The sequence below is a fragment of the Mytilus californianus genome, unplaced genomic scaffold, assembly GCF_021869535.1.
Source record: "Mytilus californianus isolate M0D057914Y unplaced genomic scaffold, xbMytCali1.0.p SCAF_2, whole genome shotgun sequence".
Classification (NCBI taxonomy): domain Eukaryota; kingdom Metazoa; phylum Mollusca; class Bivalvia; order Mytilida; family Mytilidae; genus Mytilus; species Mytilus californianus.
Genome location: NW_026262668.1, coordinates 59398974 through 59425529, shown reverse-complemented (window position 1 = coordinate 59425529; position 26556 = coordinate 59398974). Strand labels below are relative to the sequence as shown.

Sequence of the window (26556 nt, the reverse complement as noted above, 5' to 3'; positions counted from 1 at the left end):
TTAGATATTATAATGATATCTAAGATAATAGCAAAAAACTGCAAAATTTCTGTAAAATTACTAACCCTGGGGCAGCAACCCAACTACAGGTTGTCGGATTCGTCTGAAAATTTCAGGACAGATAAATCTAAATCTGATGAACATTTTTGCCACCTTTCAGATTTGCTCTAAATGCTTTAGTTTCAGAGATATAAACCAAAAACTGCATTTTATCCCCATGTTCTATTTTTAACCAAGTCGGCCATGATGGTTGGAAGGTGGGGTCATCGGACAATTTTTTTAAACTAGATACCCTAATAATGATTATGGCCAAGTATGGTTAAATTTGTCTCAGTAGTTTCAGAGAAGAAGATTTTTGTAGAAGATTACAAAAATTTACGAAAAATTGTTAAAAATTGACTATAAAGGGCAATAACTCCTAAAGAGGTCGACTGACAATTTTTTGGTCATGACGACTTATTTGTAGTTCTTACTTTGCTGAACATTATTGCTGTTTACACTTTATCTCTATCTATAATAATATTCAAGATAATAACCAAAAACTGCAAAATTTTCTTAAAATTACCAATTCAGGGGCAGCAACCCAACAACAGGTTGTCAGATTTGTCTAAAAGTTTTCTGGGCAGATAGATCTTGACCTGATAATCAGTTTTACCTTATGTCAGATTTACTCTAAATGCTTTGGTTTCAGAGATATAAGCCAAAATCTACATTTTACCCCTATGTTCTATTTTTAGCCATGGCAGCCATCTTGGTTGGTTGGCGGGGTCATCGAACACAGTTTTTAAACTAGATACCCTAATGATGATTGTGGCCAAGTTTGGTTAAATTTGACCCAGTGGTTTCAGAGGAGAAGATTTTTGTAAAAAGCTAACGACGACGGACGCCAAGTGATGAGAAAAGCTCACTTGGCCCTATGGGCCAGGTGAGCTAAAAATAAATTATTTAAACAACGGGGAAAAGATCCATGCCAGAAACGCCTGTCATTTCACTAATGGATGTAAGGTTGACACGGTAAAGGCGCTATAAGTTGATTATTGTGAACTCCAGGCATGATAACTGAAACACAAGGATTCAGACAATATGTCAAAGATAAAGGATTTCAGTTGGTAACGTGTGCTGATATTGTTTCGCAGAATGAGCGGTGTGTTCTTGCGAAGAAAGTTAGAATTTATTCGAAAACTACTTATATGGTCTAAATTCTCATATGGTTAATAACCAAATGAGTATATACGCATATGGTCAGACTATACGCATCTGGTCGTACCATATGAGTAAACACATATGGTCCGGAACATATACTGTTTGTAAATGTCAAACAAAAGGATTTTGTTAACTGATGGGTCTTCATATATAAGAGTTTGTCTATGCCTCACACATGAACAAGATCAATTTAAAAACATAAGTTAGTACCAGCTAGAATTTGGTATACCAATCCATAAAACTCAACAACTTTATTGGCTACGCTAATATCAAAAAGTCCAGCTTTCGTTGGTCATGTTATTGGAATCAGTGCAGTTGTAGAGAAAGTGGGGTTTTACTATCTGAATGAGGAAACAAGTATCTACGTTTATCATTATTTTATAGAAGAAAAGATTTAGACGATCTCTTAATCTAAATGGACGATAAATATATAGAATGTAGAAAAGCCAAACGTTTAGTATTTGTTGCAGTTTTTGGTAACTGAGATTGAAGATATTCTAGCAAATCTTTTCAACTATTTTAAAAGAATCAAAAGTAATACCTTAAATGACTGCAGACGAAATCTAATTTTTGATTCATTGAGGTGCTGCCAACCTTTGATATTCCTGATAAAAAAAATGTATAAAAATCTTGTTACATGACAATGAATAAAATTTCAATAGAATTAAGTAGAGCTGTACTTAAATCTCATTCCAGATTTTATTCAAATCAATTATTTTTAGGTCTTTCGAGGAGCATATCTTTAAATTCAACACAATCATTGCTATCCTAACTGTTCTTTATGGTTCATGACAAGATTGCTAAAGATGTGAGAAATAGTCAAAATATTTCAATTATCATCTAGAAAGATGAGTGTAAAGAAGAAGCAAACACATATTTTGATCTTAAAAATCCAAAATTTTGCTGAACAAGGGTTTGAGAAAGGTATATAAATAGCCAAATTGTAAAATATTTGCTCTTCCTACTTTGTGGAGTAGTATCTGCTTACCCAATCAGAGCACCTGAGATCACCCTTGGTTTTTGGTGGGGTTCGTTTTACTCATTTTTTTAGTTTTCTGTGTTGTGTTCCGAATACTGTTGTTTGTCTTTTGTCATGACATTATCAGTTTGTGTTTGACATGCGTTTGAATGTCCCTTTGGTATCTTTCGGCCCTCTTTTATTATCTGGAGGACACAAATGTATTAAGCCATTTCCCTATAAAGTAAATTTTATTGCCGCTAAAAACAAAATTAAATTAAAAATTTTATTTAAACTAAGTTCTAATATTTGGTAAATCTGAATGTAGAACACTCTTTGGTAAAAAAAGGTAAACAAAATACAAAATAAAATCCCTATAAAAGAACCAAAATCTAACATAAACTTAACTAATATATTAAAGTTTCATTCATACAAAATATCATGACAAAAGTTAGGAATGTATAAAACAAACAGCAGATGTATGTTCATTTCATACCACAATATTGATATTTTAATAAGATACCTGTGAAAAAGAATGCATTCCCTTGAGGACACTCTCTTGTCTCTCAGACACAGTATCTGTAATATTGCCGAAGAATATGTATGTTTCCCAGATTTTCTATGTTAAATGTATAGAAAAAAATTAATTACTTCCATTTAGAAGTCTTCTTTTCTTTTTCTTATTTTCTTTTTAAATTAAAGCTAAAGTCTAAAATTAATATGTAATTATGCATATCTTCATTTATATTTCCTATTGATATAATTCTTGTTTAATTCTTATTGATTTAAGACTTTTTTCACCAGAAATATTGACACCAGGGCAAGGTTCATACTTCCTTGTCAAATTAAGCCATTATGATAAAAATTATCAGGTTACTATTTACAAAAATCTTCAACAGCATGAAACACAGAATAAAATATGAAGTCTATGGTAAAAGCAGACTATTCATCTGTCTGTTTCTAGTCAGAATTCTTGTCACAAGTTGTCCTATGTCATACTTTTATGTTCCCACTGTAGGCGACAGGGGCATTAAGTGTTTCCCTTGACCATTAGTAATTTCGTCTTTCCATCAGTCAGTCCCATTTTTGTTGCAAAGCTTGAGCTGTGGCATTCATACTTCAGACACATTCTTCTTTTATTTAAATCTGATTCAGTAGACTAACAAAACACACAGAAAAGAACAAACACAAATATACCATATAAAATCAGTACAGGAAAAAGCATTTAACTCTACAACAACAGTATAATAGATAACAAAACAATCAACAATTAATACCATATCAAAGAATGCTCAACTCATATTCAGTTCTTTAGAAGAAAAAAAAACCAAGGTATTTGGTTCTTTCAAACAAGAGGCTCTCAAGAGCCTGAATCGCTCACCTGTATTTCAGAGGAGAAGATTTTTAAATGGTAGCAAACTTGATGAACAAATTGTGTAAAATTGTCTTTAAAGGGCAATAACTCCTTAAGGGGTCAATTGACAATTTTGGTCATATTAACTTTTTTGTAGATCTTACTTTGCTGAACATTATTGCTGCTTACAGTTTATATATATCTATAATATTATTCAAAATAATAACAAAAAACTGCAAAATTTTGTTAAAACTACCAATTCGGTGACAGCAACCCAACAATGGATTGTTCGATTCGTCTGAAAATTTCAGGGCTGATAGATCTTGACCAATTAAACAATTTTACCCCTGTCACATTTGCTCTAAAAGATTTAGTTTTTGAGATATAAGCCAAAAACTGCATTTGACCCTTATGTTCTATTTTTAGCCATAGCGGCCATGTTTGTCGATAGATACAAACTTTGGATACAATTTATAAACAAAATACCCTAAGGAACATTTAGTTAGAGTTTGAAGGTAATTGGCCCAGTAGTTTCAGAGGAGAAGATTTTTAAATGTTAGCAAACTTGATGAACAAATTGTGTAAAATTGTCTTTAAAGGGCAAAAACTCCTTAAGGGGTCAATTGACAATTATGGTCATATTATTTTTTTTGTAGATCTTACTTTGCTGAACATTATTGCTGCTTACAGTTTATATATATCTATAATAATATTCAAAATAATAACAAAAAACTGCAAAATTTTGTTAAAACTACCAATTCGGTGACAGCAACCCAACAATGGGTTGTTCGATTCGTCTGAAAATTTCAGAGCTGATAGATCTTGACCAATTGAACAATTTTACCACATGTCAGATTTGCACTAAAAGCTTTAGTTTTTGAGATATAAGCCAAAAACTGCATTTGACCCCTATGTTCTATTTTTAGCCATGGCGGCCATGTTTGTCGATGGATCAAAACTTCAGATACAATTTATAAACTAGATACCCTAAGGAACATTTAATTAAAGTTTGAAGGTATTTGGCCCAGTAGTTTCAGAGGAAAAGATTTTTGAAATAGTTTACGACGACAGACGACGACAACAGACGCCAAGTGATGGCATAAGCTCACATGGGGCCCGAAGGGCCCCGGTGAGCTAAAAATAATATCTGATAACATAAAGTATGGGAAAAAATTGTTCTTCATTTATCTTACACTTTTATATCAATAAATATAGTTCAATTAACTAAGTAAAAGTACATTAATTGACCTACATAATCAGAAAACTACATAAATTAACCTACATAATCAGAACTATGGTATAATTGTAAATGTGGGAGAAATAACAAAAAATCAACAAATTATAATATCAATAAACAATCTTCCATTTAGAGGGCTGTTCGCATTCTTCTTCAGATTCTGAACACAATCTATTAAATGTTGTTTCTGGATCAAATCCTAAAATCTCTCGCTCTTCCTGAATTCTGAAGGAAAATGTTGACACGTAAGTTCCGACAAAATGTCTAAAATAGAAGAATGATGTATTGATTACTGAATGAAAACATTGGTTTCTGGAGCAAAAAAAAAAAAACTACATCAACAAATCTGCCTTTTAATAGCAAATAAAACAATGTTAAATTGCACAGATATTTAGATTGAATCTTTCACTTTAGGTTGGTTATAAGATTAATTATTTCAAACACAATTGAGTTTAATGTATGCCCATTTCTTACACATTAAAAATAAAACTAGAATACTTTAATCTACTGATTACCAAGGTACTATGCCTAACTTTATAAAAATCATCCTTAATCTGTGTATATAATGTCATATAACAAGTGTTACTTAGATGGCAGACGGAACTGCATCATTCAATAAAATGACATCTACTTTTACATCAGTTTAAAAGAATCTATTATCAAAATCCCATTAATTATGAAGATTCTTTTCAAAACCATCTTCTTATATCTTTTTCAGTCTAGTTTCACATACCTGGCATGGGCTGCTATCCATTGGTCAATTATTGCCACACCTCCATCTTTATATTTTTCTCTGATTTCTTGTGTTGGCTTGTATCGATAAATCTCTGCTTTCTTAAAAAAACCTTTCAGTGTTTCAAAATCTGTAAAATAGATCAAAGACTCAAATGGCAGGGTTGGGCAGAATGTTTCTTGAACAATGGAGAATGCTTTATACTGAACATTTAAATATTTTGAAAAATGACTTAAGTTCCCAAGTCTGGATAAACAAGAGAAAATTCCTAAAACAATTCCAAAATAGCAGAACTTCAACATATGTGAAATCGTCCTGTGAAGTTTCAGGGATCTTGGTTGAAAACTGTAGGAGATGATTAAACATCCTATTTCACAAATTTTGCTGAAAAAAAGGACCTTGATCCCAAAGTCTTAAAAAAGTTATTGAACAAAATTTAGAAAGATATTTTCTTAAATACAGCAGTTATGGTGCTACATACTTCAATAAACTAAAATGTCTGGAAACATAAACCAACATGACAAAAGAGAATAAATATCTCTTTCAGTAAAAACTTTAAACTTTAGGACTCTAATCAAAGATTTCTGAAAGACTTTCACTAAAATTAGTCTAGATGAAATATTTTATAAATGATCCTACCATTTTCATCACAATCTGATGCTATAAATACTTTCTTCACTTTATTCTTTTTCAGTAATTCTTTAATTTGTTTGGCAGCATATTTGAGACTTGGAACTTGTTCTTTATGTGCATACAAATAATCTTTTCTCCGTAGATGTACACTTATGTATGGACCACCTTTTGCATCACCATGATTCTTCTGTAACAAGATATAAATAAACATGATACAGGTTAATATAAAAGGACGTTCGCTCCTCTGGGTTTTTGAATTTTTGTCAGATATTCGAAATCCTCTGGTTTTACCCATGTAGTGCCATTAAAAAAATTCGCCCATTAAACCTACTTTTCTCTCCATAATTTGATTACATATAGTTTAAAATGTCATCTTTGAAAATCTTATAAAATCCTTGTTATTTTTTCATCGCTTTTGAAAGAAAAAAGTTGCCAATGTTAAATGTATGAAAAATCTAGAAAGAATTATTTCCCGCCAAATTTTCAATGGCTTGTATCTCGAAAACAATCCTGCTTTTGTAGTTTCTTTATTTGTATACTATCAATTTATATCAGTCTTTTAAAAAGCTTGTTATTTTGAAACAGAGTAGCGAACATCCTTAATATGATTTAGTAATATGTCATCACAACAGTTCTATCAATTTCTTTACACAAATAGTACTGTAATGGAAAGAAAAAAAAAGCCCATAATAATAGAAGAATATTTCTGTCTGAGGACACGAATGCCCCTGCTCAAGCTTCAAACAAACAAAAATTGGACTGACCGAAGAATGGAAAGACAGGACGGAAAGATGGATGGACGAACGGTCAAGGGTAACACTTAATGCCCCCCTCGCCTATGGAAAGCTCCAATTAATGCATTACACATAATGTTAAACAAGAGCTGCCATAATGAGATACATTTTGTACTTGGAACATCCTTGAAGATTTGTATCAAGAGCAAGTGTATAATCAATATGAGAAGACATATTCAAACCTTCATTTGTGTCCAACTTTCAAGAACTGTTTTATCATTTTCATCAGTAGAATCAAGATACTCTCTTCTAAACTCATCACCAATATCTCTTAAATGCTTCGCAAACACCATGCTCCTTCTGGCCTGAAAATTAATTCCATATTCATCTTACAAGCTTAAGAATACTGCACTAAATTAAAGATTTATATTACTATACACAATTTGAATTTTAATCTAAGTAATCTAAGTAATGTTTTCAATCAATGTTTACATTATGTATGTTTTTCCTTGAGTATGTCACTTGTTTATTGTTCTATATCAAATATGACTGACTGTTGGTGCTAAATGACAGCTTAATGCAACTTTCAGCACTATTGGATATATCGTGGGACCAGTTCTTATTGGTGAGTACAATAAATCTGATAATCCTAGTCAATTAAGATTGGAGTTTAACGCACCTGTCAAGTGCAGGGTTCGAACTCTCAACCTCAGTGATGAAAGGCCAGTGAAACAGCAGATAAACTACTGAAACAACTCAGTCCCCAAGGCCACGATAAAAAGATATGAAAACAGGAGTTTGTAAAAAGCAAATTCTGGTATGTACAAACTGTTACTTAACAAAGCAAAATCCTCAAATGATAAGAACGGGAACCAATTTTTCCTTTTTATCATTGGGTATGACTTTTATTAGGTTGTCTATGATTGATCAACAATGTCTCTATTTAGTGTTTCTCCTATTAATGTAATTTTGTTTTTCTCCCTAAGAACAGTCTCGAGCATTATTTAAGGAATGACTGTAACATTTTTTCTGTCTATGAAGAAATAACATCAAAAATGTGGTGCACACTGAATAACCCGCGTAGCGGGTTATTTTAAAGTGTGCACCACATTTTTTATGTTATTTCGAATAGACAGAAAAAATATTACAGTCATTTCTTATAATTTAATTCTAAATTCCATTTCAAACCTGAGTAAACCATGAAAAAACGTTGATGACGTCACGGTCACATGACAAAATTATGTCTATGAGCTGATAAACAAAACAACGTCAGCCAATCAGAAGACGCGTTACATCCAAAATTAAATTATTTAGTACTAACACCCCAAAATTATGCCTGAAACTTGATTTAATTTCTGTAGACCAATAGGCCAGTTGTTTAGCAATATCCAAATGGGAACTTTCAAAGCATCAAAACTTATTTCTTACATCCCAATAATTGGTGCTATGCTGTCCACTTCTTCCATGAATGAGCTGTTCTGCTCTATCAAGCATGACTGACCTAAGGGAGATAACCATGAGATATTGGCTGTTTGACAAATACATCTTAAAAATAAAACTACTGTTCAAATGTCCAGCTGAATAGCACATTTAATATTTGTTGATTACTTTTTTTTTGTTTTTTATAATGAAGAAATTTTTATCTGAAAAAAACTCCAAACATTTTAAAACATAACCAAGACTTGTCTCTTTAATAATGAAGATGAATGTTCTTCTAATAAAAAAGTGATTATGGTCAGTCAAATTAATATATATCATTTCCCAATTCAACTGGACATTTCTTCCAACTGTTTTCTTTGAACTAAACTTATTATTGCCATAATAAATCAATAAAATATCAAATATATTGAATATATGATCTAAATAGTAGTAAATTCTATAATGTGCTGAATCTTTTTGACAATCCAAATGATGGACACGATTCTTTATTGAAATATTGATACATTAAAGTCTGTGAGAACATATATTATAGTGATTTATTATGGCGAAAGCAAAAAAAAATCAACAAAAATATTATGAAAATCCACAGGTGGGAAAATGAATGTGACTTACAATCCAAAACATAGAACTAAATTCACTGTACTGTCCATGTATAACTTGCTCAGCTCTTTCTAACATTACTGACCTGTAGTGGGATAAAAGTCAGTTTTCAAACCTTAGCTTTTGCCACAATAAAGATTAGCTTTAATAAATCTTAAGGATCAAAGAAGCCTTAAACCTTACCTTGTACCTATGTGCAAGTTATCGACTTGTTCTAAGTACCAGTATATGTTTCAAAGTGGCAGATTAAATCTTTGTATTCAACTTTGATAAATAATTTACAAAGGAGTTCTTTTTATATGAAAAAGGAGATGTGGTATGACTGCCAATGAGGCAACCAGAGTTCAAATTAGTGGATGTAAGCAATTATAGGCCACCAATCCCCACCATATATATTTTCTCATTTGTTTCAAAAATTTAAAATGACCAATCTTTCCCATAAGATCCTTATGATTATTTTCTGAGAGCGATCATGGCTTTTAGCTACAATAATAAACTATTGTGATTTGCTTCTCACACAAATTACATTAATGTGTATGACAATGTTTGAAGCCAGCATACACATTGTAGTTTGTTATCCTTGCTTTTTATATTCAGTTTGGATTCTTTGGACATTTGTTTGAAAAAGAAAATGATTTCCCAATGTCTTACTAACATCCAATTTGGGTTTATGTCAATAATTCCATTTCCTATGTATAAGCACTTGGTTACTGGATACATAAACAAACAACAATGCACCATTATGTACATTAATATAAGTATTTGCATAATATGGTTAAGAGCTTGAGAAATTTTCTTTCATTATCTGATTAGGAATAAAGGAGATGTGGATATATATGTACACTGTAGTGTGCAAATATGTGACCCGCCATGACATTTCCAGACTTATGGCGGTGAACGTCATAATGAGAAAACGTCGATGTAAAGTCAAGTAGCATTATCGGGGCACCAGTTTTTGAATGTCTAATTATATCGTGTGGTAAAATAAAATAAAATTTTTTCTTGACTTGGGGAAATTTGAATCTTAAATTAAGATATACAAGACAAGTATATTATGTACGTGCAATTAATAATTTAGGTATAAATCCCGTTTAGAATCACACAATTTATCTTTTAGATTTCATTGCATTGATCTGAATTGAAAAAAAATTAAGAAAAATGACCATAATTCAGTTATTTTGCAGAATGTAGCAAAATAACTTGTCAGGGTGTTTTGAATCTATGTATATAACATAAAAATGCAAAAAAACTCATTTTGTTCCTGGTACATCCATAAGCCTGAAAATCTCATGGCTGGTCACAATAACAAAGCCCATGTCTTGCCAAAAAATCATCTAATGAGGAAATAAATTGGACAATCACATGCAAAGGTACAAAGAAATGTACATGCAGGGTCTTCTTCTAAACCCCTGATAAAAATTTTATGAAAATTTCTCATAATCTTCAATATATAATGCCAATGTGTGCCTTTTATTTTGTTTTTTATCCTTCTTCATTATTTTTGGAGTTTTCCTATGCATATTATAAACTTTGCCATTCCATTAAGGGGGGAGAGAGACTCACAGTTCCTCTTATTACATCTATTGGCAGTTTGTTCATAGATCATTTGCAAATTTATTTATCAAACTATATGTACATTCAAATATACAAAAGCTGTACTTCCTGATGGTTTATAACACTATTTCAAACGTTAGGAAACAAAATTTTTTTTTTAAATTATGGTTATTATTACATATCTGGGATTGCCTGGTGATGATGATGCTTCACAAACAGGAAAAACTAGACATCATTGAGATGGGAGCCATCTCTGTGGGCCCCGCTGTAAATAACGTGTGGTAAAAAATTTGTATGAATAAGCTGATATGAAGCACTGTATTAAGTTTTGACCTTGAACTTTGACCTAGGAAGTTGTACAAACATTATGACACACCCTCTGGTGTTGGTTAATATACATGTCAAGTATAAAGTATGAAATTATAACGGTTCTCTAGATATAGAGCGGACACAATTTGTTATGGACGGACTGATCACTATAGGGCGACCCGTCACTAGGCGGGGCCCTAATATATATGTACCAGTCCTGGTACATGGCTAAAAATTTGTGCAACAATACTGTATAATTGGTATAATTTTTTCCTGATCATTGGAACAAACAAACTGGGATAAATAGTTGAACAGCCGTCTTTCAGTTGTAAGTTTGTTCAAAATTTTAGGAAAAAGGTACATTGTGCCCTTGGTTGAAAATTTTACCTATAACAAATTTACTTAAGTTTCCCAACCAAAAAAAAAAAAAAAAAATTAATCACCTGTATGCGAAGTGTACAATTTAAATATGTCAGGTACAACATTTAAATTAGGGAAAAACTGAATATAAAAAATTCATTCACTGTTCTAAATTAGAAATTGTAGATTTTGATTCCACCAAATATATACCAATTTTACCAAATGTTGTCATTTAACATGTTTAAATATATAATAAAATTTCTTGTAGTAACACAAAAGATTAAGAAGCTTTCAAAATGGATTATAGGGAAATCTGAGCTTTTTTTTAATCAGTGCTCTCATGAAAAATAAATAAAATCATTCCGCCCAACTCACAAATAAAGAGTCAAAGCAGATATTGGTATGCTGATGTTGCACACTTCGAATGATGCATTGTTAATTTAACAGTTTATGTCACCACATAGAATTTATATCAAATGTCAAGTTTAATATCGTTTCTATGTCAATCATTGTTTGTATGATGCTCAACTGATTACCATGATTGCCTTTTGTTATTAAGTCTTAAGGGATTAAAATTGGGATAAGACAAAAAAATGTCCAGCTGGCTCAAATATTTTTTGGAAGCCCTGGTCTAATGTCATCTTTCATATGCAGGAAGAGAAAAACAGTTTAACAATCATAACAATATATCAATTAATAGGTTCTGACCAATTAGAGAAAGGAATGGAGATATTTGATTACCACTCATACCGGTAACTCAAATAGGGTCACTGATTGTTTCCCCATGATAAACCTATGAGAGAGTTGTTTCAACGGTCCTTTTACTTGAGATGTTGCATTCTCAGACACTTGAGTTTTATATTTAGCATATTTCTGTGTAGAAAAAATCTTTTCCCACTCCACAATGAAACAAGAAAAAATTGAAGTCATAACATGAACAGTAACAACTTATCTGTCCTATGGAGTAACTTTTCATTTTTTGTACCTTTACCAATAAATGTTTCAGTATATACACCGGAAACCACCTCTATCTATCCGTTTTACATGCACTTGATACAAGATAATCATTCCAAAAATGTACCAAAGGTTGACCATTTCTATCTTACAAAATTTTACTCACAGCCCAATAAACAGAATTGCCAAATCTATCATGAAGTAGAGTTTCTGCTCTTGTTAACATCACAGACCTAAAATGTAATACTTGTAAAGGCTCTTGTCATGCTGACCTGTTAGAGTCACATGTGTCTAATACAAAAATAGTCATGTGAGAGTCGAGTGTGAATGTGAAGAATCCAAAGTTTCAAACTCCTTCACCAACATTTCAACTGTAACTCGAGATGAGGGGGTGGATTCCCACTTCCCAACCCATAAGGCAACTCCCTACCCTGCTACTCCCCCCTTACTCCCAGATAAAAATCGGTCAAAAATATTCCCCAGAAAAACCCTAGTTTTACTCTCCCTCTTCCCACAGTTCCCACCCCGTGAATCCCGCTTCCCACCCCCTCATTCCAATGTTCACAATGATAATAGGAAACAACAGTGAACACTTGTACAGAATAAAAACAAAGCTAATCATGAATTTTTTCTACTTCATAAATACTCTAAAAACCACAAACCATTTGGTCATGTATTAACAATTTTCATGATTTTGTAAATGACTTCATTTTTAAAAACTATAAACCAAGTTCTACATGAATTGTTTATTTTGAAAAGGATTTTTATAAGAAAAGATAGTTATATATAAGATGACAGAGTATTAAAAATAAAATATTTAAAATTAATAATTAGTATTCAGAAATCAGAGTTAAATTAATAGTTGAAAATATCAGAATGGATTTAAATTAAACACAAACATTAACGAATTGTGTATTTCATGGTATTTATCTATCTTTCTTAACAGTAGATTCCTCCGCTTTCTGGAGCACCACAGGAATATCTTAATACAATTCCAACCAAATATGTCAAAAGGAAGCAGAAGTAAGCTTGGAATTTCTCCTTGTAACAAAGGTGGACAAATTTGAAATGGTCAATGCATGAAAACAATGTTATCAAATCAACTTTCTGTTTAAAAACTCAATAAAATTTTGAAACACATATTAACTTGGGGCTGTTCTATTAAAACAAACATGGTCCCCAGGAAGGGCACTTTGAAAATGGGGTAACCACCTATAGAGGCAATTTTATTAATTTCTCTTACATTTTCATAATACAAAACACCCCACGTGCACCCATAATTGAGATTTTGAAGTGCCTTTTCCTGGGTTCTATATATGTTTTATTGAACAGCTTTTAAGCATGGCTGTACATTATTCAAACATAGCTGTGTTGCAAAACATAGAAAGAGAAATAACTCTACTAACCTTGATGTTGTATTTTTCATCAAAAATGACTTCATATTACCAGCCTCACTCTGTACAGAAAGACAAGCAAACTTTTTGGCATAAACATTCTCATAGCCAAAAAACCATCCTCTCCATTTACCATCGTCATCCTTAAAAATAATCATTTCGTAACAACATATTCTTTTATACAAGTACCGTCAACTTTTTTCCTTTTGAACTGAATGCTCTAAGAAAAAAAATAATATTTACAGAAATACAAAGAGCTATTTTTTTACATAAAAAAAAAAAAAAAAAATTTGACGACAAAGTGTCATATGAATGCATCATTTGCCAGGATATTAATTTTTTATAAATGCATTCAGCCTTTGTTCATAATAAATATCTGTCTAAGCCCTTCATATGAAAACTGATCCACAATCTGTGTATATTTTTTGTCCTTATTCAAGTCTAGACATTCAACACTACTTTAAAATTGCTGTATTTGGTACCGGTCCGATATGACAATTTCAATGTTTATGACATTCCGGTGACAAACAAAATAACATTTCTGTACTCAAGTTTCAGATTGTATCATTCTTTTTATTTTGGGATTAAACTAATATCTTAAAAGGCTTAAAAGAATTTTTCTTCCTGCAATTTCAAGGACAAAATAATGGCTCTTGAATCATACCTGCTCCTTTACTCAATTTCAATACACATGATACATAGACAAGAAAGAGGAATTGATGTTGAAAACATTTAAACTTATATGTTGACAATGATGCCAAAAAGTAACACCTACATTGTTTGATGCGATCTACTACATTTGTCCAAGGTTCAAAAAACAAAAATTACCTTTTGGTAAGGTACTCTATCTATACAGTCTCTGATGTCCATTTTTTCCTCCCACTTTCCATTAGTCCATCCTTCTTTGTATCGTTGAAGGTAATAAATTTCTTCCACTACTTCTTCTCCCATTACTATAATTTTAAAATGATTTTACATACAATTTAAGACAGTTAATATATAAAAATTAGAATGATAAAATATCAAACAACATCAATTCAAAAATATGATGCTGTAAAAAAAAATAATCTAAGTTATTCCCCTTTGGTGAACTTTTTACATGAAAGAGAGAAGAACCCTATAAATTATCTTCTGTCTGATCATGTTCTTACCCTTTCCCTTTCAAGGTTATACTTATCATATAGATCAGTTGTCTTTAATCTTCCTGAGGAACTTTCTTGTTGATATGTGGAATTTCTGCTTCTTTTTTCAAGTCATCCTATTTTATTCAGGATTTTGTATTTGCCCACTATGGTGTTATATATTTCTATTGTATTGTTTAATACACTCATCTTAGTAGTCTGTCACTATGTGCATGATTTGTATGTTGTATTCATCACCCCAATTTTTGTGTAAATGCAATAATATGCCTAGTTTTTGCTAATAAACATTCTCTTTTGCACAGATGTCCAATTGTGTTTTGGAGTTGTTTTCTCTGAATAGCATTAGGTGTAGGAGTGATGTTCTTATTATTTTAAGACAATGTGAACTAAGTGAGGAATATACTTGTCTCTTTCCAGTTGTTTCAGATTTTGATGTCAGATAATTTGAAATTGTCAGGTTTATATGCACTTTAATGTCCAGAACTGAAGTAAAACTGTTACTGTAAACCCAAAAATTTGTTCTATGTTATTGCACAAAATGACACGGGATGGGTTTCACAAAAATAAATACTTGCATTTCAAATTTTGATAGCTATATTTGTTTGTAGCATTTCCTGTAATGGCAATACTTAATCTCCCATTTTTGTTCATTGTTCAAACTATATCGCAATAATAAACATGAAAAAATGGATGCAAAAATTTATGATTTTACTATTTTTCATTATGTGCAATCTGAATAAGCAAACTGTCACTGCAATAAATGCATGATCATATACGATAGTTCAAGTTTGATAAAATAAATTACAAACCTGTCAAATAATCTTCAAATTCAATAACAGGGATGTGTTCTCTTAGACTTGCAAGGTCAAAGAAAGTTGACCACTTGACCTTGATCTGGTTGAGGTCTTGTGACTTCCAATGGTAAAGTCTTCCCCATGGCGGTAGTACAAGAACCCAAGGTTCATCTTCATTCAAAAATTTGACTAAATTTGCAACTCTCATAAAAACATCCCGTCTTAGATTAAAACCTTCCCCTGGGTTAACATCATACAGCAAGTACCTATAAATGAAACTTTTTTATAAATAAACTGTCTTACTTTAAAACTGTCGTCAACATCAGATATCATGGACATGATGCAATGACCAGCAATTTAGAAAATGTTAGTTATTATAAAGCAGCTGAATTCTTCATACAGGCTAAAAGATCTAACCAACAATACTAATAAAATAAAATTTGTAAGGGGTTCTGCGGAACCCAGTGTCTAGCCTACGATTGCTGCTGTCAGTGTAAAAGTGTAATAATGACTTTAAAAAGTGAGTCCATATATCATTAAAATACAGCAATTTAAAAAAAACAAAATTTTGCTCTGGATACTATATTTTGATCATAAACAAGTTTCTGTCCAAATTTCATAAATTTCCATGAAGCTTTGACAAAGTTATTTATGACTGAAAAACTTTAACCTCAGACTGAGCCTGAGTGTTAACTGTAAATAAACTAAGTCCATTTGTCAGTAAAATACGGAAAAATGAAAATCAATATTTGCAAAATTTTGCTTTGGATACTGTCTTTTGGTCATAAACAAGCTTCTGCCCAAATTTTATAAAATTTCATGAAGGTTTGACAAAGTTAATGATGACTGAAAAACTTTAACTTAAGACAAAATCTGAAGTTAACTGTAAAAAAAACTAAGTCCATTTAATTTTATAATTATTATTAAAATATGGAAAAATGATTTTCAAAATTTTGCCCTGGATACTGTATTTTGGTAATAAACAAGCTTCTGTCCCAATTTCATAAAATTCCATGTAGGTTTGACAAAGTTATTGATGTACAAAAAATCTCAGACTGAACCTAAATGTTGACGACGCCGACAACAAAATCTAGGAACGCTATGTCACGCTTTGGCAAAATAAATTTCGCAGGCTCAACAAAAACTACATTCATTACAGAAGTTAAAGAATCAGGTAATCAAATTTGTACAAACTTTTTATACAAGTTATCAGCTATACATTTGTATCTATTTAACTTGGTTTGTTTGTTATAATCAATAAAATATAACACTTCAATGATAATAGATATCATTGTCCAAAATATTAATTTCTATAACCTCCCTTTAACAAGATAAAATTTCATGACAATAGTTTTATGAAATATTGTCTCCATATAGACAAAACATTACTATAGATAACCTCCCTTTAACCATACAAAATTTCACAACAATCAAACTATGAAATTTTGTCGATATATAGAGAAATTTTCATCGGAGAATTGTCCTCTGACAAAATATAATATTCTAAAATCATAAAATTTTGTCAAAGGGGATATTATTTCATAGCACAATATTTTGCTTTACATATGTGTCAAGTAGAATTATAAACATGATAAATGGTAACAAACATACTTACAACTACAATTTCAATAAAACATCAAAATGGCTTTAAATTCTATTATACCGGTATATGAAATCAAGGTAAGCAATTCCTTGATGCAACATTATTTGGTCATGTTGGACATAAAATCTGGTCAGAAAGTAAAAAAAAAGTATGAACTATTTTTAACCCTGCCACATTCTGTATGTGCCTGTCCAAAGTCAGGAGCCTGTAATTCAGGGGTTGTCATTTGTCGCTGTGCATGTATATTATATTTTTTTTTGTTTATTGTTTTGTACATAAATCAGGCCGTAAGGCCCAAAAAATAGTATATGTCTAAGGTTACATCAGAAAAAATAATAAGCTAGGTAGGTCGGTATTTCCATTTTATTTTTTGTGACATGAGACTTGCCGTGGTACGAGTTGTCTATGATATAGTATGGGCCGAGTTTACCCTAATTTTTAATGATTGGGTTATTTCCCTTGGTTATTAGTTGGGGGAAAAAAAATGGCGGAAAATTGTTTATTTCATCACAAAAGTCACAAGTTTCCTAAAAACAGCTGTCATATTCATGATTGTGAACATTGGGATGGATCAGGCAATTGATTAAATTTATTGGCAACTCTAACTTTGCTTTTGACACAGGTTCAGTTAATTTTTCACTTTACAACGGAAATAAAATTACTTAGGGTTGGCGCTCAAATTAGGTTCGGTCGGGTAACCGTACACAGACATATATTTTTTCTATGGCCTAAGTTTTCTCGTTTGAATTGTTTTAAATATGTCGTTTTGGTCTTTTTTATGACTTGCTATGGGGTATACATGTAGGTACTGCTCATTGTTGAAGGCCGTGTGCATGGTGACCTTTAGTTGCTAAAAACCTTCTACGTCATTTGGTTTCAGGTGGATGGTTGTCTTATTGGCAATCAATCCACATCATCTTTTTTTTTATATTCTGATTGTCTTTATATTTGAATATAAAATTGATAATATCACATGAACATGTAAAAAATTATACATGTAATGTTAAATGTATAAATATATTAGTCATTAGGATGATGTCACGATTATCTGGATTGATCTGATGTTGATGTGTCAACTTAGAACAGTTTATAGAATGCAAAAAAATATATTTTCTAGAGATATAGACACACAGACTCATGTTTTCAGATACTTATTTTATGCAAAGATAAAGGCCCCTATCTCTTTCTTTCTTAGACCAAGGATTTTTATAGTATCCTTGCTTAGACAGAAAGGGCACAGGCACTTGTTTTCTATCCATGGCAAGATCTACTATCCCTAATATATAGGGATAGTAGATCTTGCCATGGATAGAAAACAAGTGCCTGTGAGAAAGGGGGCCTTTACCAACGCATGAAACAGGTGCCTGTTGGCTCATATCATGCACGATTTTGAAGCTGAAATGTATGCCATTTGTATATCGCACAATACCAGCCTGTCTACATACATTATAATACCAGAAACATGGTATTACATGTATAAGTCTCTGGTAACCCGAGATCATAAATTTGCACTGTCTTGCAGTCTAACCTCACAGATTTTGCCTCTCCAAATTCAACGTGCGAATGAGTATCTGGTTTGAAAACGTCAACTTTTTCATGAGCATGTGATGCTAATACAATAGTATTAAACAATACAATGCAGAATTGTGTCTTGATTTGCATTTTCTAATCCTGTGTTGCCACGAAAGCTTCCTATATAAACTGCTTCCGTTTAATAAAAGGGACGTAACTCAATTTGAAACAAGAACAATTCCCGCCATTATTTAATATTATAAATTAAATGTCCCAATAGTTTTGTACTGTTAGATGACATTCCAGATTTTTCTACAAAAATTTGACTTTAATATCAAGTTGAGTTTGTTTCAACCTGAGAATAGTATAAATGTCAATTTATGTTCCAGGTTCCAACTGAGAAATATAATACATTGAGTCATGTTTTTGGCGCCAACACTCATTTTCTCAACACAACTGAATTTCTGTCCATATCCAATTTATCCTCATTTTCCAGTGGCAGTCCGAATTTCACCGACCTTCATTCTGGATGTCCTCTATTTATACAGGACCTACCTCAGTATTGTATCTATTATTTATTTGTTCTTGTCCTGAACATGTATGAAATATTTGCCACTGGACGTTAAGCAACCAACAATCAATCAATCCAACACTCATTGTGGGATCATGGATTTTCAACAAAAAAGGGGAAGCTGGATAATGAAAGTTCCAACAATGAATGTCCAATTCTTTATAAGATACTTTATTTATAAATGACTCTGATTACTGAACCAATGATATCAGTGTTTATATTTACGTGACGCATGTAATGTTAATTTTTCTTCAATTAATTGCTTTTGTTTTATTGTAAAATATTTTAAAAATTCAAAAACCCCTTCTACATATTCTCAAATTTGAAATACCATTTTTGCTCCAGTTTGATGTATACCACTAAACAATTAATGAAGTGCCGACAGTCACGGTCAGTTGTTTTTAGAGAAGGGGCGGGTAAAGTTACGGAAACGAAAACAGTTTAATCCCTTCTCTACATTCATGATTAGCACTTTATTCATGTCATACAATTCTGTTTTCTTGTGTTATTGAAAAATCTATTATACAGAAATCATGCAATAAAATGAAGCTCCTTACATTGAGCACTTGCCTAGTTTTGAAGTGGCTTTCTTAAGTTGTCTATTGCTGGTGTTAAGCACACGGTTATTGTGTTATTTTTTACATGAAGGAGGCACAAGATGAATCAGAAACTCCGCGATTCGATTTGCGTCATCCATTTTTAAGGAAGCCAATCACTTTCCAATTCTGAAAAGTGTATAAATTATCTTGAAATTTAATCATTTTGCTGGACAAATTATTTGCAAAGGTTTTCGAGATTCTTAGTTCAGCATTGAGTCGAGGCTTTTGTCGCAGTAGGTAGGCTACTCAGATAAAGAGGACATATTTTCTTAATGCAGTATTTGACAACCGATTTAAATCATTCAACTAGTAAAGGTCAAGTTCAAAAGAGAAGGTATGATAATGCAACTTTGATGGCATATTAAATATTAAAATCACGAAGTATTATAACTCTTTAAATCAGCATCGTCCATGCATATGTTCAAAAGACACAAAAGTCTCCCAAATGTCATATTTGATATACTAGTTTGAGGATAGTCGTCCCATTGTCAATCATACCATGACATCGTCCAACAGTTGCACGCAAAAAGTTATTTTTTCTCACTATCGTCTATTATACACAGATTGACTCGAATATCGTTTTGAGTAACTTACATGCTTTTGCTCATAAATAATTTAACCAGTCTCTACAAGTAATGAACATTTTGGTCAAATAGATGTCATTTTAATGGCATACTGGAAACCTTTAACTATAAAGACAGATTGAAAGATATAGAAGAATGGTTAACGTAGATACAATGGTCTTGTCATCATTTAGGAAGGAATAAATCATTCTTTTGAAGAAAAAAAAACTCTGAATCAAACAAATAAATTCTCTGAAACTGGCATCATCAGGACGCTTATTTTTTTTTAACTAAAACATATTTGTTACATTTTGAGGACGTGTTTTTTTTCAACAGACATACATCCTTTATATGAGAACCAATTGCATGTGCTCCTCATCTTGCCGGCTTTTTCGTTTATTCATATGAAGCAGACTTCCAAAAAGCAACTTCTCAGTAAGAATGAAAAAAGCTGGCCTCATAATTTAACATCGCGCGCCGCTATATGAAAGTGTCTGTCCTCTTACTTAGAAATAGTTGAACGCATCTATCCCATCGAACTTGAAATAAAGGATATAACAGATGCAGTTAAGTTTGTCTCATATATTGACATCAAGAGTTTGACAATGTAGTTCGATTGAAAGCTAATTTAAGACGATTTCAGATATCATTTTGGGAACTTTCCAATTTTATGAAGAAACATCCAAGCAGCGCCTGCATAATGGAGTGTAGATCTCCCAGTTGATACGATATTCAAGAGATTAATTGCGTTTCCTATCATTATTTCCTTAATTATGATAGAGGATTGGTGCTTACAAAAGGTGCATTTGAAGTCATCCCTTTGAAAATTTTACGCATGCCGTCATGATTTGGTTGACCGTTGTTGTTTTGCATCACAACGCGATGTAGCTATTAGTTGCAGTATATATACACGCTATCTTGAAATTATTACCGAACAACAATTAGTTCCTTATTGGTTCCTTATTCAATATTGTTGTGGCTTAGATTCTATATATTGGCTTGGATTAATTATAAAATTGAACACGTCAGGAAGGGGACTATATACGGTTGGTCTCACAGTATGGATATTCGAGACTCGATAGATGAATCTATAATACTTAACGAAAAGACATTGTTTTTTGTTTCGCTTATCCGCCATCCAGATCAAATCAATCAATATGTATCTCTTCCCTAAATGTAGTATGCAAACTGTAGTTTGAAATGCTCCCTTGTGATAGTTTGAAAATCACAAAACACAAAATGATTTCCCAATGTCCTATCAGTCATTATCATCGGTTTCGGAGTTTGTGTATTGATCATCTCCCTCTTTTTTTTAGGTATTTTCCTCCAGCGTTGGAGCAAACACACAGACAAAAAGCCGTGTTTTTTAAACGACAACATATGAAATATATGCACAATAAATTGATCCAAATTAAAATGATGTATACAGAGACTCGAAAATAACAGTTGCACTTGCACAAATATAAACATATGAATGTACATACTATTAGTAACAAGTCTAAATTGAAAACAACGTTCAAACCTATGATTGCGTTGGATAAAAACCGCAATTTATATACGTGTGCCATCTTCGCTAGCCAAGCAGGTCGAACAACGGATGTTCTTAAACCTTGCTGACTGCCATTGGCGATTGCCAAATAAACGGATCACCAGATGTAACAAAATGGATCTTAACTATTGATTTAATACCAAACAGAAAACAATAAACTTGCGGAAAAGATGGTATACCGCAAACAAAAGGTGTAAAAATTAGTACACCATATCCGGATTTCGACAATTAATGTCTCTTCATTGATGTTAGGAATCAAAAGGGTATTTGGAAGGCCATATAATTTACCTCAATTTAGGATAAACTCTTGAATTTTGAAGAGTCGAAATAGGATGAACGGATCATATAAACCCAAAGGCAAATATAGTACATGCCCAAACGAAAAAAATATAAACAAGTCTAAATTGAAAACAACGTTCAAACCTATATATGATTGCGTTGGATAAAAACCGCAATTTATATACGTGTGCATGCAAAACAAATTTCTTGGAAGAGGGGTCTAAATACAGCACAAACAACCTTTTCCAAAAGACCAAAAAAGTGACAAAGTATATTTCAACAAAACGCATTTGACTAGCAGGTCGAACAACGTTAACGGATGTTCTTAAACCCTGCTGACTGCCATTGGCGATTACCAAATAAGCGGATCACCAGATGTAACAAAATGAATCTTAACTATTAATTTAATACCAAACAGAAAACAATAAATTTGCGGAAAAGATGGTATCATACCGCAAACAAAAGGTGTAAAAACTAGTACACCATATCCGGATTTCGACAATTAATGTCTCTTCAGTGATGTTAGGAATCAAGAGGGTATTTGGAAGGCCATATAATTTACCTCAATTTAGGATAGACTCTTGAATTTTGAAGAGTCGAAATAGGATGAACGGATCATATAAACCCAAAGGCAAATATAAAACATGCCCAAACGAAAAAATATTAACAAGTCTAAATTGAAAACAACGTCCAAACCTATGATTGCGTTGGATATATACACCTAAGTCTCACAGTATTTCGCTTCCTCCACACGAGAACACAAAACTACTTTTTTTGAGTTGTTTTACATTTTTCAAAACAACTCTACATCTGTAACTTATAACACTAATCAGGTCTATCAATTCAGAAGCTTAATGCATAAAACAAGTAAACATAATAATCTACACAAATCAAATCATGTAGACAGAGGGAGGAGGTAACCTTTGAAATATTGCACGGGGCAGCATTCGTTCAGGCTTAGGATGATGATGATGATGATGATGGATGTCTGTTTAACGTCCAGCGGCAAAATAATATGCATATTTAGGACGAGAACATGTTAATGTAATATGAATAGAAACCCTGCTTTGTACTAGACCGACACGCTGAGCCGGATTTTTAACGTGCTAGTTCACAAGGTAATAGTCCGCAGGAAGACTTATCACCTTACTCGGACACATTATTCTGATACCGAGTCAATCAGTCTTTGCTCTCACTTCTTAATGCCGCGTGCTTGGCGGAGAAGCAGCAAATACCAATTTTAAAGTCTTTGGTTTGACCCGGCCGGGCTTTGAACCCACGACCTCCCGCACTCGAGGCGAACACGCTACCACGTGACCACATTGGCGGTTTTCAGGCTTAGGAAGAGTTGCAGATAACAAGTGACGGCGGATAAACGTAGCGATTAGTATGTAGCCCCGCTATTACTGAAGATTCAATAACGTTAACAACGCATTGTTTATTATGGACAGGCATAGCTATGATAATATCTCCGTTCTTTCTTTAGAAACTAAGGAATTAACAAGTGACAAGCATGCACCCTAATAAAACTACAGACACAATTATGTTCTCCAGAAGGATAAGCGATTTCTGCTTCACACTGACAACCGTCCAGATGGTCAAGGTAAAAACCAAGTAAGAAATCAAGGACGTGTTAAGACAGTAAGCTTTTGCACCCATAGATTCATCAGATGAAAAAAAAAAACAAATAAAAAAAAAAAACGGCAATCAAGCAGTTAGGTTCTTTGTGTTGAATACGGGAAAGACTTATGTGTTAACGTCAATCGTTGTTATTGCGTTTGCTTTCTTTTGATAGAGTTAGTTGTTGGTAATTGAAATGTTTATTTTTTATATAGTTTATATTTGTAGTTATTTCATCTTGAGTTTCAGTAACGTAGAACATTAATTTATCCCGTTTTGTCGGCTGCCGGTTTTGTTGGTACTTGAGGACAGGACAATTTGTTTTAGCCCTCCCCATTTTTTACCAAAATCCGTTATTTTTTTTCTATTAATTTCAATTATTTTGCGTTTTTCTGTATTATAGTAACATAAATACACTAGAAATAACATGTATTTGCTATTTACTATCAATTACTAGTTTACTATCCACAGCGGTCATCGATATAATGGAAAAAAAAGTGAGGGCTAAACAAAATGTCCTGTCCCCAAATGCCTACGTTAAAAGATAGAGATTCAGAAAGATTTGTTTTTCCTACTTTAAACTGTCTCCTTTAATCCAGTAGAAAAATCCTTATTATATAAATTACAGTGTAAGATAATGTTGATATTTTTACACTGATTACAAGTGAAATGAATTTATATTTTCTATTGATAATGTGTTAAATGCCGTCTTGTTATGTTGTAGAATTACAATGAAATATAAGGGATTATCACAGTTAGCTCCCTTTATTTCGTCGCGTTAAATTTTCTTTGTACTCTAACCTAATGAAGGTAAACTGAAGGGAAGAGTACCAGTTTAATTCAGACAGTGATCGACAGATATGGTCATGAATGTGGTATACATAACACTGAAGGAGTAGAATCATGAACTGTGATAGCCAATTGCAATTCCTGTTGTGCTAAACGGTGACATGTACACAGGAATGCTAAACAGAGGATTCGCTGGGTAAGTAGAAGAATGAGAGTGAAGAAGCGAAAGTGAGAGTAGGAATGAAAGTGAGAGTAAGAATGAAAGTGAGAGTAAGAGTAAGTGACGGAGCGAGAGAATGAGAGTAAAGTGAGTGAAGGAGCGAGAGAGGTGAGAGTAAAGCGAGTGAAGGAGCGAAAGCGAGAGTGTAAAGGTGAGAGTGAGTAGGTGAAGGAGCGAAAGTGATTGAGTCGGTGAGTGAGAATGAGAGAAGGTGCGAAAGTGAATGAGTGAAGGAGCAAAAGTGATAGCTAATTGAAATACCTGACGTAATAAATGGTGAGAGGTTCCGCTGGGTAAGCAGGAAATGAGAGTGGATGAGTGAAGAAGTGAGTGAGTAAAGAAGCGATAGTGAGTGAGTGAATGAAGGAGCGAAAGTGAGTGAGTCAAGAAGCGAAAGTGAGTGTATGAAGGAGCGAAAGTGAGTGAGCGAAGAAGCGAAAGTGAGTGAATGAAGGAGCGAAAGTGAGTGAGTGAAGAAGCGAAAGTGACTGAATGAAGGAGCGAAAGTGAGTGAGTGGAGAAGCGAAAGTGAGTGAGTGAATGAGCGAAAGTGATTGAGTAAGTGAGTGAAGGAGAAAACGTGAGTGAGTGAAGGAACGAAAGTAATTGAGTAAGTGAGTGATGGAGCGAGAGTGAGTGAGTGAAGGAGCGAAAGTGAGTGAGTGAAGGAGCGAAAGTGAGTGAGTGAGTTAAAGAGCGGAATCGAGAGTACCAGTTTACTTGTATGTCAGGAATTATTCTTTATGTCAGGAATTATTCTTCATTATAGAGAGTAAATATTCAACCAGAAATAACTTTATCGCGTGTTTCACAAATTTCAGGAACTCCTAAAATACGACAATTTTGACTCAGATATCTGCACTATTTGCTTCATACCTTCATGGTACGCCATTATGGAAATATACTTATCAAAGACTGCTGGTAAATTCTACAATTACTTAAGACTACTGAATGCCAAGATTCTCATCTAAATGAATTGAAGAATATTACAAGAGAGATTGATAAAAAAAATTCTGATTAAAGCATGTTAACTGTGCATTGTATAGTTCAATAACCTGATGTATGATTTTCTATACAAAGTATAACAATTGTAGATGGAATTTACAATTTGTATCGGCGACCATTTTGTCATGTTACTTCGATCTAAATCTTAAACAAAGTCAACAATGTTAAATATACTGAAATACTTGATTAAACTCAAAATTTGTGTTGGAGAATTTATTGCCGATGGTTTAGCGTTAATGCATGTACCTTTGTCTCTTGTTTGTTACCAAAAAAACATCTTTAATTGACCTCTTTCTTGTATTTGTCTCATCCTTAATTCTGTAACTTTTTATCTGAAACTAATGGTTCTTTTGGTATGACATATTATAATGAATCAATAAAGAACTACCAGTATTTGAATAAACGTATAAAAAGCAGAAATATACATACGAAAATACAGAATCCCGACTCATATTAACGACTAGGAGATGAATATTGCTAAATTATGCAAATAAATAAAGTCTTCATAGGAGTCACATTCTTTTTTAGTATCTTTATGTCTTTATATGTTGGAAATATTGCAAGGGAATTGCATAGAAAATGTCATTAATCATCATCCGGGGTTTAAACAAGTGCCATAATATCGGGTCTATAAAACCTGACGCCTATAAATTAATTGTTTTGATTAATTTTTTGCTAGAAAGCTAACCAAAGATGCAGATTTTTTTTTTTATCTCTGCCCATAACCTTTTTGGGGGGCTCAAACTTTTCTCATTCAATTTGATGTTTATAGATATAAGAAGCCCACTTATACGTATTATTTTATATTATAATGTACGAATGTACCTAACTAAAATAATGATATCAT

The 26556-nt window shown here is 32.6% G+C and overlaps 1 protein-coding gene across 3 annotated transcripts; it reads right to left on the bottom strand.

The window, feature by feature from the left end:
- Positions 1 to 4657: 4657 nt before the first annotated feature.
- On the bottom strand, positions 4658 to 18710 carry LOC127730138 (GDP-fucose protein O-fucosyltransferase 2-like). Of its 3 annotated transcripts, none has more exons than XM_052238287.1 (9): positions 18531 to 18710; positions 15415 to 15665; positions 14292 to 14416; positions 13476 to 13606; positions 12236 to 12302; positions 7095 to 7217; positions 6125 to 6305; positions 5486 to 5615; positions 4658 to 5016 (listed from the first exon to the last, which is right to left on the bottom strand). In XM_052238287.1, exons 1-9 carry the CDS (start codon positions 18662 to 18664, stop codon positions 4863 to 4865), a joined length of 1296 nt encoding a protein of 431 aa, XP_052094247.1. In that variant the 5' UTR covers positions 18665 to 18710; the 3' UTR covers positions 4658 to 4862. The 3 variants fall into 3 exon arrangements, with proteins under 3 accessions (XP_052094247.1, XP_052094245.1, XP_052094246.1); XM_052238285.1 differs by lacking the exon at positions 12236 to 12302 and adding an exon at positions 8905 to 8977; XM_052238286.1 differs by lacking the exon at positions 12236 to 12302 and adding an exon at positions 8281 to 8353.
- Positions 18711 to 26556: the final 7846 nt, after the last annotated feature.